The following is a 16,824-nucleotide window of genomic DNA, read 5'->3' as shown; positions in this document are numbered from 1 at the left end:
AGAACTTATCCAGAAATATATCCCAGGATACTCCTGATGTTAATCACAGGTGTAGGACCTAGGTTAATGGTGATTGACAGTGGAGGCTGTATCAGGCATGCCTAAAAAGTTGTTTAAAATTAAACCTGAACAATTAACACTCGTCCAATGCAAACTCAACAGCAGTTAAAAGTCTTTGAAATATTAGAAATAATTAGAAAAAAACTTGGAAAAAAAAACTCACCATAGCACTGCAAGTGTGCTGACCTTAAGGGAGTTACTTGAGTTGGCAACATCAAAAGGGAGGTCAGGGTTAGATTTGTGGACAGCACATAGGTGTTTGGCAGAGTGACCACTTCATCTGCACTCCCACTCCTCTGCGTAGAGGGAAACTCACCTTCAGCAATAAATGCAATACTCTATTAAATTGGTGCAAGTACATGCAAATTTCTGTGCTGGAAGGTATGTTTGGAGTTCTTGCAAGAGTGTAGGATGTGGTGAATTGAACATGCTGTGGTTGCATGGAAAATTGCCAGCAGAAGGGTAGCTAAATGTGGGGATGGTGAAAGAATGAACAAGGGTATTATAGAGAGAACCAATCTGTCTGGAAAATGCAGAGAGAAGGGAATAAACATTTGAAAGAAAAAGAACTTGCATTTATTTAGAACCTGTCATGACATCAGGGCGGCCTAAGGTACTTCGCAGCCAATTAAGTACTGTTGTGGAAGTTTGGTTGTAGATGATTGAAGTGCAGGATAATCTGGCTGTTATGGAGATCAGTGGGGAATATGTGAGGAAAACATTCAAGAGGTGAAAATAGATGCTTGGGAAATATTGAATATGGCCAGGGATGTGATCAGTTGTTAAAGGAAATGTTAGTTGAGTAAACAGGACATTTCAGAGGCTTTGATGGAGAAAATGCTTTCATCAGAAGAGTTGCAACGAGGACTGAAAAGTTGAGAAAAAAAATTGGAGTCTTTAAGGAAATTGGAAGAAGCACGATTCAGGTCATTTTGGAGAGGCCTCTAGGCTTGGAGTAGATGTCCATGGAAAGCCTGTTTCCAGAGAGGGCAAGAGAGATGGTCAATAAAGGTTGGGGATTAAGAGATGACTGCATACAGGTCAAGGATGGTTGAGAAGTGGAAACATAGTTAAATAAATTCCCACAGTCAGCAAAGGCAGGAAACAGTACCGATGCAGTTATTAGCGAAATATAGGAAGAACTTAGGAAGGGGACCTGAATAGAATTAGAACAAAGATTGTTCCTCATATCCTGCAATACATGGAAGTGTGTAACTATGCTGAAGATAAAAATAATAAAGAATTTAGAATAATTCTTGTTTTATTTGCCTCAATTGAAATTAAAGATGTGCAATCAATAGGCACAAAAGAAAAATAAGCAACCTGAAAGAGAGTTTTGTTTAGTCCATAATAGCTGCTTAGTCCATATTCAACATCTCTGTTCACCTAAATTATAATGAATTCTATAAATTTAGAAGTTACATTGGGATCACATACATATTGTGGGAGGAAACCAGATATGTCACATTGCAAAATTTTGTGGTGGGTGATTGAGAAAAGAAAATGGCTGTTAAATTCAGAGTGCTAAGCTGCTGTAACTGAATTGGAGGTTCCCTTCATTGTTGGCCAATCAGTGGGCATTGTTAGACTAGCACTTATCTGCTTATTTTATCCTGTTAGAATATCTGTTGACTATTAAAGAACCTTGAAGAGTTGAGAGTAGAGGCAACTTAAAGAAACCAAAAGACTTGATTGCTCCTTTAACCAAGGCAAACAGCAGTATAGGATGCCTTAAAATACTGAAACTCAACTACACTGGTGAATGGGCTTAATTAGACTTTCTGTTATCAAAATATTATTGCAGAAAAATACAGTATTTTCTTTGCGATTACAAGCTATTTTGTGCAATGGATTTTATTTTTCAGGGATCGATTCTGGGAAAACTTGACATCTGTGCTTTTTGGAGAACTGCCAGCACCCTCTAACATTACAGAGGTATGACTTTTATAAACTTTTTTTAACAACCTAATTTTCAATAGGTTATCCTCTTCTTCCCCAAAGAGTACCTCTTGGTTCTATTCAGGCCTTCAGCATTCAGCATTTCAAAAGGGAAGCTTTGACTGCAAATTTCCGGCCATTAGCACTGCTGAAAGGTTATTTTTGTAGATCCCTAATTGTGTTTATCAAACACTTTTCACAAAGACTCTGTCCATGTCTTTGCAAACTTTGAAATGCTTTTCTTTTGACGCAAATTATGTTCAGGTCTTCTGGCCAGCCTTTTAGGCTCTCGCTGCCTCCTACCAAAATGATGACCAGCGTATAAAAGCAAAATACTGTGGATGCTGGAAATCTCAAACAAAAACAGAAAATGCTGGAAAAACTCAGCAGGTCTGACAGCATCTGTGGAGAGAGAAACGGAGTTAATGTTTCGAGTCCGTATGACCCTTCTTCAGAACAGAAGGAACCACTCTGAAGAAGAATCACATGGACTTGAAACGTTAACTCTGTTTCTCTCTCCACTTTTTGTGTTGATGACCAGCCATTCTCTCCATCGCCCCTCCTGTCTCCAAAATCTTCTGTGGCAGCAAACATTATCACAGTATTTTAAAGTAAATTAATATTTGTAAACAATGCACAGCCAGTTCAGTGTATTCTGTATTAATGAGTTCTGCCATAATTAATGTTAGCTCTGCCATAATTAATGTTAGCTCTCCCTCTATAGAAGAGCGTCCTGGAAACCTGTGCCTTCACCCTGAAGATCATCTGCCTGGAAATTTACTACGTTGTCAGGTACAACTCTTAAGGATTCAGAAGCAGCAGCAGTTTGTTTGTTAAGTGTTATTTATTAAACCATAAGCTATTCCTATAATAACAAGTACTGGTGGATTCCACCTTGATATTGAAATACCCATGACCAACAAATTCCATTGGCTTAAGTGAATTAAAACTTGGTGGCATTTCTGTCTGTGCTTCCCTTGTGTCCTTCTAAATTGAGCGTTTTGTCCATTTCTGCGTTAGTTGCACAAAATCTACTTCATCTACAAGGCACAAGTCAGGATTGTGCTGGAATACCCTCTACTTGCCTGGATGAGTCCAGCTCCAACAACACTCAACAAGCTGGGCACCATCCAGGACAAAGCAGCCTGCTTGACTGGCACCCCACCCACCATGTTCAGCAATCACTCCCTCCACCACCAATGCACGGTGGCAGCAGTGTGTACTATCTAGAAGATGCACTGCAGCAACTCATCAGGTCTCCTTCTGACAGCACGTTCCAAACTCGTGACCTCTACCGCCTAGAAGGACGTGGGAACACCATCACCTCCAGGTTCCTCTCCAAGCCACACACCTGACTTGGAACTATTGCTGTTCCTTCACTGTCGCTGGGCCAAAATCCTGGAACTCCCTACCTAACAGCTCTGTGGGTGTACCTACATCATGTGGACTGCAGCAGTTCAACAAGGTGGCTTACCACCACTTTCTCAAGGGCAATTAGGGATGGGCAATAAAAATGCCAGCCTAGCCAGTGATGCCCAAATCCTGTGAAAGAATAAAAGAAAATGGACTGTGCTCACTGATCCTATGTTGGATCCTGATTTTAAAATTCTTCATCCTTGTTTTCAGATTCCTCATCCTTGTTTTCAAATTCCTCCATGGCCTTACCCCTCCCTATTTCTGTAATCTCTTGTAACTCTACTGTCCTCCAAATCTGGAGTTAGGAGCATTTGCCATTTTAACCGCTCTACCATTGGCAACTGTGCCTTCAGCTGCCAAAGCCCTAAACTCCATAATTTCCTCCTTAAACCTCTGCACCTCACTTTCCTCCTTTAAGTTTTTGGTCATCTGCCCTAATATTTCCCAGGTGGCTTGTTGTCCAGATTTGTTTGACAATGTTCCTGCGAAGCATCTTTGGACACTTTATTAATTATAAGTGCTATATAAATACAAGTTATCATTGTTGTTAGACTGCTACAGCAGCTTCACTGTGGTACATATAAGTTCAGTTTAGTTTGTTCAAGTCAGTTGTTGGAATGTCTGGAAAGTAAAAACATTCAGCTGATAGGATTCCTCTTTGGTTAGATTGGAACAGAGTTATGGGGGCTTATGAACAGTGTTGGAGATCTGCTTTACTTGCAACAGTAGGTCAAAGGTGAATTTTGGTTGAAGATAAATATGTTTTATTAGCTATATAATACGCAGTGATAAAATGTGCCAGTAAATTGCTATTCATTTTAATATATTGGATGTCCTGGTGCACATATGGTAATTGCAGTTTTTACATTTTTCATCCAGTCAAATTCTTGAAACTTATCCTTTGGTTTGTGGCTGAGGAAACTCTGTGTGCTGTATAACTCCAAACTTATGGGAGTTTTAGTTTATGGATTTACACATAAGATGTTCTTCCCATAACGGTCGTAGCTTCCCTGAGATGCTTGCATCTTGTGTGTTAAGAGAAGGACATAATTATTTTGGGTGATGTTTATTTTGTTTTTAAATGGGTGGGCTGAATGAGGAACAGCATTTTCTTTTGTTTTCCTAATCTGTGCAACTACAAATTTATTCTTGATTTATCCTGTGCAGTAAGTAAATTAAATCTGTGGTTTTAAAACAAAAAATCCCATCCTTGATAATTCTTACAATTATGCCAGGCGCTTGTACCGGGTTCACAATACCAACTTAGTCTTGTCTTTTGACTATTTTTCTTTTGATTGGCAAATCCCACTACTTTGCCTTACAATGGTGCAAAAGTATTGGTCCAGCCCTCTATGAGCTGAGTTGAGCCAAGCATAAATTAAGAAATGCTGACTATGTGTAGATAATGTTTGATTCATTTTATTTTGTCTGTCAGGGGTTCTCTGGACCAATCCCTAAAGCACACACTGAAGATGTTCTTTGATAAGAAGCGGTACGAATATTGGTCTGAATATATCAAATCTCTTGTCACCCATATGATGGAGACAGAAACGGAGGGGGCCTCCACATTTCTAGAGTTCCAGATGGTAGTCTCTGCGTGGAGAATGGTTCTCGTTCTGGCTACCAGCTACGTAAGGATAAAATATCATTGGTTTTCTGAGTATTAGCATCTTACAGGAAGTTTAACTTTCAAAGACACTTTGGCTCAGATCTAGCTTCAGTAACTGTTATAGTGATAGATGCTAATGAAGTGACACATCTGGGCCATCTAGTTAAATCCAACTGATTGCAGCTGTTCAGAATCTGGATGACTTTCCCAATTTCCCTGCTTTGCCTGATTCTCGCCACACAAGTTAAGGCATCACCTTGTATTATGCAGACAGTAGTCTTACAGTGTTGTAGCCCGTCTGCTGATGTTGAGGTAGTATCTGATGCAGTATTTGTACAAAATGGACACCAAAATTAAAAACACACAAAACTGTCAATCCTGTTTATGGTGGTGAGTGACAGCAAATATAATTGGAACCCATGCTAAATGCTCCTGCCTACTGCCTTGTATCTCAGTGTGCCTGTAGTGGAGATTAAAAGCATCGTAGGTTCTTGTTTTATATGAGGAATAAAAGTCTTGCATTTATATAAGCACTATCAAGTGCCTTAATGGGCCTTAAGTGACTTAAGTGTCTCAAAGCATTTAGAAAGTACTCTGTCCTATCCTTTGTAGGTCAAAAGTGGACAACCTCTCATTTGCTTTAATTGAAATCCATTTGCCATACTTTTGCCCATTCACTTAATCTATTAATATGTCTTCACAATTTTAAGCTTCTACATTGCTTACAATGCCATCTTTGTGTCATCAGCAGACATGGATATGTGGATTTCTATCCCATTATCTAAGTCATTAATAAAGATGATGAACCATTGAGGCCTCAACACAGATCCTTATGGGACACCACTAGTTACAACCTGCCCCACTATCCCTACTCTGTCACCTTCTATACCATTTCCTAACCAGGTAAATCATTTACCACCTTTTCCATCAGCGTCAACTTCAATTAACAATGTTTTATGAGAGACTTTATCAAATGCTTTCTGAAAGTCCATATGAAGTAACAGCCATAAACATTCCACTACCTTAGTCACCTCTTCAAAGAATTCAGTTGTGTTCGTCAGGCACGACCTATCTTTCTTAGGATGTGGGCAAAATGGGAAAGGCAGTATTTATAGCCCTGAGAACATTGAGTCAACCATATAGTGTGGGACTGGGGTGCATAAGTAGGCCAGACCAGATGTCATCTCAGGATTTTTACTACAATTGCACAACATGATAACTTTTGGGTGCTAGTCCGCAAATGGACCATATTTATTGAATGCAATTTATGGAATATGAACCTGAAATCTTTAGGTTGCTACCTATTAGCATAACCACCACTCCACTGTCCCCATGAGCTCCAGCTCCAGTAAAATACAGTATGTCCTGGTGACCATGATTAAACTCCCCATTTTCAAAGAAAAATTAGATCAATCCTTGTTTGAATTTGACTTACAGGGAGCATGATAGTGAGGGGAAAATCTGGCAGGGCCTCATTATAATTTTTTTCTTCCATTTCCTGCCCAGTAGCCATTCAAATTGAGGAGGCTGCAGGAAGGGGAACCCTTGGGCTCCAGCAATCAGGAGTGAGGAAAAGAGAAAATGGGATTTAGTAGTGGGGGGGGGGGAAGGGTGTGGAAGCAAGTGGCAATTGACAGGGAAGGTGAGAGAGGTTGGTAGGGGAAAGGAGACTAGATAGCAGGGATTAGAGAGGTTGTGATCAACGGAGGCTTCCTTTAGGGCCCTCGGGAAGCGCTGCTCCACTTGGCCCACAAGGAGTGCTGCATAAAAGTACTTACCACCTTGAGCCAGCAGCTTCCACCTTTTTGCTGTTGCATTTCTCAATTATGTGAAAATGGCAGCAGGTGGCTATGTAGCAGATTGGGGGTTGTGTTCCCCACTTTAAAATTTTTAAGCCCCTGACCTTCTCGGCCCAATCTGGGAAGTTTTGTTAATATTGTGGCTAAAGGGCAGGTGCAGTGAATCACTGTTTTGTGAAATAGCATGTCTGCAGCCAAATAATTGAGCTTTACTCTTAGTTATTTTATTCACTAGGTGGAGGTGATGCATCTAGGTGATTGTTCACTACGGCTGCAGTTACTACAAGATGTCCTGGAGGGAACCAAAGTTTTGGTGAGTTTCTTTGTTTATAATTGCAATCAAATTCAGTCTTAGCTATATTGTTAGGATTGGCAGATGTACAGCATACAGAAACCTCTCATACATTTTCTGATGAGCAGTTTTAGACTGACATTTGTTGACAGTGTGCAAGTTGATTTCCAGTCTGCCCTTTATACTAGACTCTCTCGCTTTAAAATTGTCTTTCTTTTTGATAGCTGTTGGTGCCTTCATCTGCTTCCTGTCTGCGAATGGGATCTATGCTGGCAACACTACTTCTAATCCTGTTGAAACAGTGGAAAAGGTAAGAAGTGAGGAGATTCAGCTAAAGATAAAGAATAACCTGTTTGGGTATTGATCATGTTACGACCGGGATGGGAGGAGTGCGCAGTTGATCTAACCCTACTACTCCTCAGGTTGTACCATTAATTTAAAATTTAAGTTACTCACCAACGTGGCCAATTGTTTACCTCCACTACTGGCACCCAGAATAAAAGAGACATTAGCCAGGCTTCTTTCGATAAACAACAAACTTATTAGTTTATTATAAAACCAGCCTTGTCAAGTAACGCAAAGCTTATCAACATACAGTATGGGATATGAAATTATACTAATTACTCTTTCGGGATACCCTAAGCCTGTCTGTTTGTGTCTCGCTCTTACTCACATATGCGCTCACACAAAAAAAAGGAAATAAAAATAGAAATGGAGCATCTAATGATTCAAAGGCAAAGGACAGATGGTGGAGTTCTTGAAATGGCGTCCGGGTTATATGGTTGGTCTGTCATCACTGATCCGAGGAACCATCAATGGCTCTGGCACTGCTTTTCAGGAGACTCATGGTATACTCTATTCCAGCATGTAGAGCATCTCAGAAACATTATAAAAATAACTTCTGGCTGTGGACTGGCTCTGGACTCAAAAGGCTGTTGTCTTCTTTCTCAAGCAGTTGGTCCTTCTCAAAGCAAAGTCAAAACCCACTTCTAAAACAGTCTTCCAGGCATGTTTTTTTTCAGAGCCATAAAACCCCATGTGACCCCCTTTGTACACAGTTCACTTGGGTCAAGAGGTTGACAGTTGTTTTTCAACTACTTAATTACCCTTTAAAAGGATGATTTTTCCAGGGACAGCAATCAGAGTCCTGCGTTAACTCTTGAAGGGACAGTGTTTTAAAGCACACATTCTTCCAGAATGTCCGAAGACCTTGAAGATGAACCACTTTGCGATTAAAGTGTTCATGACAATCACTGACCCATTTGACTAATGAATATCTTTTGCATCTTTGAACATGTATTGTGGGTTTCTGTTGTAACATATGCAAAATTCTACCTTTTGCTTTTATTTTGCTTGCTATTTACTAGAAAACGTTAAAATTGAGGTAAAAATACAATGTATGATGTCTATTGAATATGCTCAAAGTAGACAATTATTTCTGCTTCCCAGTTATAGATCCAAGAGCATATGAGTCAGCATTGTTCTGGATATTGCTCTGGTTTTGTAGTTGATAATTTTTTAAAGTAAAGAGCATATGTTCCATAATGAATTAATAGCAGAGCACAGCATGCTGATTTTTCAACTTTTTTTTTCCTTTCAGCATCATTGTTCAAGTTTCTAAAATCTTGGATCCCTTGGACCAAATTCTAGAGAGCCTGTCACAGAGTAACCAGTACTTCATGGAGAAGACAAAGGCAAAAATATTTTCAGCTATCATAACTACTCTTCAGATCAAACGACTACAAGGTGAGACTGCCATTTCCTTTTTAAATGATTTTCTTCCAGAGGTTGTATCCTATGTTACTTTAAAACAGTGTTTGAGATTTTGATTGCCATGGGAAATGATAATATGCCCAGTGACTAAAGATCAGCACCCTTAAAAGATAATGGAATTGGCCTCACCTGGAAAAGGACTATACACATCTAAAGCTGAGCTAGTGTGAATGTTCGTAGGAAGAGCTATATGGATGAAGATAACAGAGGGACAACTTTAGGGGCTGGCAGAGCAGAAGGCATAATGGGTCTTACTGTGTAAGCATGGTTATGATTACTGATTTGCACCCCGCCCCCCCACCCCCCTTCTTGGGAACCCACACTTTCTCTTCTGACGGTTCATGGTCCTAATCAAAGTTATTTTACCGGTCTTCTTTGCTAGGCACATCAAAAATCCAGTGAGTTTTAATAACAGGCAACTTAAAAGATGCGAGCCAAGTACTGGAGAGAGAGATGATGTGCTCCATGCTCATTCATTTGATAATTGATGAGTAGCATTGGCTGTTCATCCTGTCAGTAGGGGTATAATGTATCCTCTAGGGAGACCTGGAGCAAATCCAAAAACATGTAATTTGCAGACAGTTGCAACAGTACTTGTTGAAAAATAGAGAATTACGGGCTGCTTTGGAATGGAAAGTGGTCAAGGTTTGGGTAATGTGCTATTTGGTCAATTACTCCAATTTATTTCAAGGAAAGGCCTTACTTTACCTTTATTCTGGTGAGTAGCAATAGCTTATACTTGTAATCCTGTAGTCCCTATTTGAACACATTCCACACCCTACAAACTGATGATAGCCCCACCTCTTGATGGCACACCTTCTGGTTGACTTCAAACATCACCAGCCTGCAACCTGGTAACTGACCTGAGTGGTGAAATCCCAGCTTTCAACCTTCCACAGAAAATCTGGACAGCCCTCAACTGCTTGAGGACAGGCCAGGGAAGATGCTGGCATTTGCTCTGCAAGTAGAACATGAGGAACAGCTCAAATTGTGACTGGCCATCCAAGTAAGACCATCACCCACATACTGAACTTCTGCCCTGAGAGATCCATTCCTGGTGCTATCATAACCATTCACATTGCCTCAGTTGAAGCCGTTGAATAGATTGTTAACCTCAACATCAAATTATGACTGCTTCTCCAGTAATACGAATAAAAAAAATGTAATTGATGCATTGAATTAGAATGCTAAAAATGAGTTTGTGAAATGAACAATAAAAGCAAAATATTGCAGATGCTGGAATTCTGAAATAAAAACAGAAAATGCTGGAAACCCTCAGTAGATCTGGCAGCACCTGTGGAGAGAAAAACAGAGTTAATGTTTCAGCCCTGTGACTTTGCATCTAAACTTCTAATGAAAGGTCACAGACCAGAATCATTGCCTCCGTTTTTCTCTCCACAGGTGATGCCAGACCTGCTGAACATTTCCAACATTTTCTTTTTAATTTCAGGTTTTCAGCATCTACAATAATTTGCTTTTGTAGCAATCAAAACATTGTCGTGAGGAAAGTTTAAAAATTCTAACTACACCAGAGCAGAAATGTGATTTGTTGCTGTTTTATGAATATGAGCCAGATAAGCAAGTGACACTTTACAACGACAACTTGTATTTGTATAGCACCTCTAACGTAATAAAACATCCCAAGGTGTTTCATGGGAGCAATTTAAAACAAGATATGGCATTGAACCCCATATGCCAATATAAGGCCAGATGACCAAAAGCTTGGCCAAAGCAGTAGGTTTTAAGGTGTGCTTTAAAGGAGGGAAATGAGATTGAAGTTTAGGGAGACAATTCTAGAGCTTAGAGCCCAGGCATCTGAAGGCATGGCCACCAATGATGGAACAATTAAAATCAGGGATGCTTAGGAGGCCAGAATTAAAAGAGCATAGATATCTTGGAGGGTTGTGGGGTTGGAGCAGATTAGAGATAGGGAGGGGCGAGGCCAAGAAGGGATTTGGAAACAAGGATGAGAATTTTAAAATACAATCCTTGCTTAACAGGGAGCTGGTTGTGGTCAGCAAGCACAGGGATTTGGTGTGAGTTAGGACCTGGGCAGAGGTGCTTTGGATGACCTCAATTTAGTTGGGTAGAATGTGGGAGGCTAGCTAGGCATGTGTTGGAATAGTCAGATCTAGTGGTAACAAAGGTATGGATGAGGATTTTGGAGCAGAACAGCTGAGGCAGGGGCAGAATGCGTTGATATTACGGAGTTGGAAATAGGCGGCCTTAAACGATGGCGTGGATATGTAGTTAGAAGCTCAACTCGCTCAAATATGACACCAAGGCTGTGAACATTTGCGCCACACAAGTGCCAGGCAATGACCATCTCTAACAAGAGAGAATCCAACCATCGCCCTTGACATTCATTGGCATTACCATTGCTGAATCCCCCGCTATCAACATCCTGGGTGGAGGGGGGTTATCATTGACCGGAAACTGATCTGGACGAGCCATATAAATACTGTGGCTACAAGAGCAGGTCAGAGGCTAGGAATCCTGTGGCGAATAACTAACCACCTGACTCCCCAAAGCTTTCCCACCATCAACAAGGCACAAGTCAGGAGTGTGATGGAATCCTTTCCACTTGCCCAGATGGGTGCAGCTCCAACAACACCCAAGAAACAAGACACCATCCAGGACAAAGCAGCCCGCTTGATTGGCAACCCATCCACAAAGATTCACTCCCTCCACCACCATGCACAGTGACAACAGTGTGCACCATCTACAAGATGCACTGCAGGAACTCACCAAGGTTCCTTAGACAGCACCTTCCAAACCCATGACTACTACCTCTAGCATCTAGAAGGACAAGGGCAGCAGATGCATGGGAACACCACAACCTGGAAGTTCCCCTCCTGGCCACACACCATCCTGACTTGGAAATATATCGCCGTTCCTTCACTGTCGCTGGGTTAAAATCCTGGAACTCCCTCCCTAACAGCACTGTGTGTGTACGTACACCACATGGACTATGGCGGTTCAAGAATGCAGCTTACCACCATCTTCTCAAGGGCAATTAGGGATGGGCAATAAATGCTGGCCTAGCCAGCGAAGCCCACATCCGTGAATGAATAGAGAGTCTCTTCAACCTCAGACAGTTGCCAGGGAGAGGGATGGTATTGGTGGTGAGTGAACAGTATTTGTGGTGGGACTGTAGACAATGACTTCAGTCCTCCCATTATTTAATTGAAAATTTCTGCTCATCCAGCACTAGATGTCAGCCTGATAATTTGAGACTGTGAAGGGGTCGAGAGAAGTGATGGTGAGGTAGAGCTGGGTGTTCTGTTGTTGTAGACGTGGAATCTGGTATGTTTTTGGATGATGTTGCTGAGGGCAAGTGTGTAGATGAGAAAGAGAGAGCCAGGGATAGATCCTTGAGGGACACCAGAGATAACTGTGCAGGAGAGAAGCTGTTTCAAGTGATTCTTTGATACAATTAGATATGAATAGAACCAGGCAAGTGTAGTCCCACCCAGCTGGACGATGGTGGAGAGACGTTGGATGAAGATGCAGTGACCAACTGTGTCAAAAGCTGCAGAAGAGTAGGGATAGTTTACCTTTGTCACAGTCACATCGGATGCCATTTGTAACTTTGCCACTCCCACAACATTAAAACAGCTGTCAGAAACCCGATTGGAGAGATTCAGACATGGAGTTCCGGGAAACATGGGCATGAAATTTGGAGGTGACAGTATGTTTGAAGGCTCTGCAGAGGAAAGGGAGGTTGGAAATGGGGCAGTAGGTTGTAAGAATGGTGGAATCAGAGTTGCCTTTTTGAGGAGAGGGGTGACGATGGCGGGTTTGAAGCAGAGGGATAGAACCAGCTAACATGGGAGCCAGGAGGTGAAGTTTGTTGCTCAGTAGGTTAATGGGAGTGGGGTTGCAAGAGCAGGAGTTGGATCTCATGGATAAGGTGAGTTTGGAGAGGGCATGAGGAAAGAGGGGAGGAGAACTCTGTTTAGGGCAGTGGGAAATCTTGAAGGAAGTTAAGCCTGGTGGATCAGGGAAGGGAGGGAAATGGCAGAGGCAGTTGATTGGTAGGACTCAATCTTGGCGACAAAGAAATCCATGAGCTTCTCATTCTTGTTGGGGTGGAAGAGATGAGAGAGGGATCTAAGAAGATGTCATGCAGTAGGGAAAAGGAACGACAGTGGGGGCCGGGAGTGGTGTTACTGTAGAGATCCAGCATGATCCTGGAATAATGGAGCCATTTTCACAGATTAGAACATGACGTGATGGTGCTTTAAGTGCTCCAACCAGATCTGGCACTGAATGGCTAAACTGGTTTTCCACCATATATATTCAAGTCTGTGACTCTCGGATTAAAGGAAATGGTCGTGAGGGTCATGCTGAGGAAATGGCTAGGGTGGGAGAGAGAGTAATAGTTTTAATTGGGACGAGGGTATTGAAATGGAGGTGAGGGTGTGGTTAAACAGATTGGTAACTGAAGAAGTGTTGTGGTGCACTTTACACTGGAGCATTTACAAATGTGACAGGGATGTCATTTAGAGGATGGGTGCGCTGGAAACAAGTATTTTCTACATTGTATGCGTGTGTGTGTATTATGTGTGTGTATACGATAAAAATTTCTTGAGCTGTACACACTTCTGATTAATGACGCCGTATAAATTTAATTATCTCACTGCCTTGTAATTCACTTGTAGCTATCTGCCAGTGCACAGTTCATAATTTTTTAATCCGCTTTTTAGTTTCTGACATCTCCCAGTATTCTCAAATGCTCCTGACTGTGTGTGAGACCATACATAATGAGGCGATTGTTCTGTTTGACCAAACACATCATGCGCTGACAACAGGAGATGCTGGTTTATCTGATGACAAGGATAGTATGGAGACAGATTGTGCACCACGGTTTCAGCACAAGGACCAGAAAGATGGGGTAAGGGGAGAAAACAATTGTTTGTTTATATATCTAGGTGATCTAACTTTAACCTCTTTCATTTATGGCCTCTGGCTATTATCAATCTTCATGTCTCTAGGTATGTGTGCTGGCTCTGCATCTGGCCAAAGAACTTTACGAAATGGATGAGAGTGGCAACCACTTATTTTTGATCACTCGGAAGGTTCCATTCCTTCCTGCCATGCTTAGCACCTTGGAGCTAAGTCTTCGAGTCAAACAAAATCTACATTTTGCAGAAGCATCTCTGCACTTGCTTTTAGTGCTGTCCAGGACTCAGCAGGTAAGCAGTGTTCCTTAACCTTTATAGTTTTGATGATATCTGGCTATCTGTGTGGGTTCATAAAACCAGAAAATGCTGGAAATATTTAGCAGGTCAGGAAGCATCTGGAGAGAGAGAGAAACAGTTGACATTTCAGGTTGGTCATTTCAACACAGCAGATTTCAAAGGTCATCAACTTGAAGCATTAACTGTTTCGCTGCCTGATCTGCTAAAAGTTTTTCAATATTTTCTATTTTATTTCAGATTTCCAGCATCTGTACTATCTTACTTTTGTGTCTGTTAGGCTTGGTTTTCCTTTCAAAAAGAGTCTAATGGAAATTAAAGAAGCAACAGATCTGCATTTTTATGGCCCATTTCCAGACATACCAAAGCACCTCTTGCCAAATAAAATGCTTTTGAAAGTTGTAGCCGTTATTGTAATGTAGTGAATTAAATGTGGACAACCAAATGTCTCCAGGCTCCCCTCCTCTCTTCTGTTGGCTTGGGAGCAGTTCAGCCATTATTATTATTGTGTAGTCCAGCAGAAGGGGAAGGAAGAAAAATTGGAAATAAAAGGTAATTACCTTAAACATCAGTTAACTTGAGAGAAACAAGCACACCCAGAAACTTATTTGGGTTGAGTGTTCAACTTAGATTTTGCCACAAACATGGGCCACTATCAAATCCCATTGATCTTGCTTGTATTTGCATCCAAACAATATGAAGAAAGTATAGACTGTACAGTGTCAGAATTGAGTATCTCACAAGTATAATTCTATGATTTTTTAAAATGCGAAAGACAAGTAATTGACTAGGGTCCCTCTGGCTTGAGTGCATGTTGATGATCTTTCACAGTTGAATAGAAATTGTCTTTCCATGCATCTAAGCAGCTGGTTAGTTGCTAAACTGTATTCTCACTATTGTACCACTTTATTCTACACCCTTTGCTGAATCCTTGAACAATTGTAATCTACATATGACTTTGCCAAATATGAATTGAGTTTTTACTAGAACCAACAATGCTGATAATTGTTAGGATGTCGATGTGTGCTGGCCCCTCATGTCAGTATTGGCAATGGCTTTGATTTCAACAAGTTTACTTTTTCTCTTTGTAATATAAAATTAGGCTGAAAAGATCGAAGTGTAAAGAAAAATTGTAGCATTGAAGACCATGCAGTTAAAAAGAATAAACTGCCTCTATAGAAATCATTGTTCCAATGCCAGCAGATTCCATTTAATATATAGCAAACATAAAAATGGGATGTATGTTTCTAAATATTTGAAAAGTAGGAAAACATGATTACAGATTTAAAAGGCAATGAACTCTGAGCTCATTATTTCCAAGTTTTATTTTCAAGTCTCCCTCATGCTAAATCTATATAAAATATTACATGTCTGCGATAGGTGCCTTAGAGCAACAGTAACTTATATGGTGCCTTGACCTTAATAAAACATCTCAAGTCATTGCACAGGAACATTAAGAAGCAAAATATGACAGACCAAAAACTTGATCGACAAGGTAGATTTTAAGGAGCCTCTTAAAGGAGCAAAGTGAGGCAGCGAGGTGTAGGGAGAGTATTCCAGAACTTGGAGCCTCGGCAATGAAGCTGTGGCCACCGGAGGTAGAACAGAATCAGGGATGCTCCGGGGCCAGAATTAGAGGAGCACAGATATCTTGGATGGTTGTGGAGCTGGAGGAGATTACAGAGATAGCAAGGAGTGAGGTCATGGAGGGATTTGAAAACATGGTTGAGAATTTTAAAATCAAGTAATTACTTGGCTGGGAGTCAATTTAGGTCAGCGAGCACAGGGGTATTAGGGAAACCAGACTCGGTGCAAGTTAATTTACGGCCAGTGGAGTTTTAGATAGGAACATAGGGAATAGGAGCAGGAGTAGGCCATTTAGCCCATCGAACCTTCTCCGCTGTTTAAACAGATCATGACTGATCATTTACCTCTTGCATCATTTTTCCCCCGCTATCACCATATTGCTTGGTATCGAGAAATCTGTTGATTTCTGTCTTGAACATGCTCAGTGATTGAGCTTCCACAGTCCTTTAAGGTAGAGAATTCTAAAGATTCACCACCTTCCAAGTGAAGAAATTCCTCCTCATCTCAGTCTTAAATGGCTTGCCCCTTATGAGATTGTGCCCCCGGTTCTAGATTCACCAGCCAGGGGAAACATCCTATTCACATCTACCCTATCGTGCCCAGTAAGAATTTTGTAAGTTTCAATGAGATCACCCCTCATTCTTCAAAACTGTAGAGAATACAGGCCCAGTTTCCTGAATCTCTCCTCAAACGAGCCTGCTATCCCAGGGATGAGTCTGATGAACCTCCATTGCACTCGCTCAATGGCAAGTCCGTCCATCCTTAGATAAGCAGACCAAAACTATATGCTACTCCAGATGTGGTCTCACCAAGGCTCTATACAATTGCAACAAGACATCTCCTATGCTCAAATCCCCTTGTGATGAAGGCCAACATACCATTTGCCTCCCTAATTGCTTGCTGCACCTGCATGCTAGCTTTTAGTGACTCATGAACAAGGACACCCAGGCCCCTTTAGACATCAACACTTCCCAACCCCTCACCATTTAAGGAATATTCTGCCTTTCTGTTTTTTTCTGCCAAAGTGGATAACTTCACACTTATTCACATTATATTCCATCTGCTATGTTCTTGCCCATTCAATTAACCTGTCCAAATCCCCTTGAAGCCTTCTTACATCCTCCTCATAACTCATTCTCCAGAACTCAG

At 41.2% G+C, this 16,824-nt stretch overlaps 1 protein-coding gene across 1 annotated transcript in view; it reads left to right on the top strand.

Annotated features, from left to right (window-relative positions):
- nup188 (nucleoporin 188) overlaps positions 1 to 16,824 on the top strand; it is an 87,718-nt gene that overhangs the window by 51,804 nt on the left and 19,090 nt on the right. Inside the window, exons 29-36 of the mRNA XM_078550005.1 lie at positions 1,926 to 1,995; positions 2,723 to 2,790; positions 4,850 to 5,045; positions 7,058 to 7,135; positions 7,339 to 7,424; positions 8,715 to 8,860; positions 13,597 to 13,784; positions 13,885 to 14,085. Of these exons, the coding sequence (XP_078406131.1) occupies positions 1,926 to 1,995; positions 2,723 to 2,790; positions 4,850 to 5,045; positions 7,058 to 7,135; positions 7,339 to 7,424; positions 8,715 to 8,860; positions 13,597 to 13,784; positions 13,885 to 14,085 (1,033 nt within the window). The remainder of the gene's footprint in view (positions 1 to 1,925; positions 1,996 to 2,722; positions 2,791 to 4,849; positions 5,046 to 7,057; positions 7,136 to 7,338; positions 7,425 to 8,714; positions 8,861 to 13,596; positions 13,785 to 13,884; positions 14,086 to 16,824) is intronic.

Source organism: Cetorhinus maximus, chromosome 10, assembly GCF_964194155.1.
Source record: "Cetorhinus maximus chromosome 10, sCetMax3.hap1.1, whole genome shotgun sequence".
NCBI lineage: Eukaryota > Metazoa > Chordata > Chondrichthyes > Lamniformes > Cetorhinidae > Cetorhinus > Cetorhinus maximus.
Note: the sequence above shows the minus strand (reverse complement) of the source record. Positions and strands in the feature narration are given on the sequence as shown.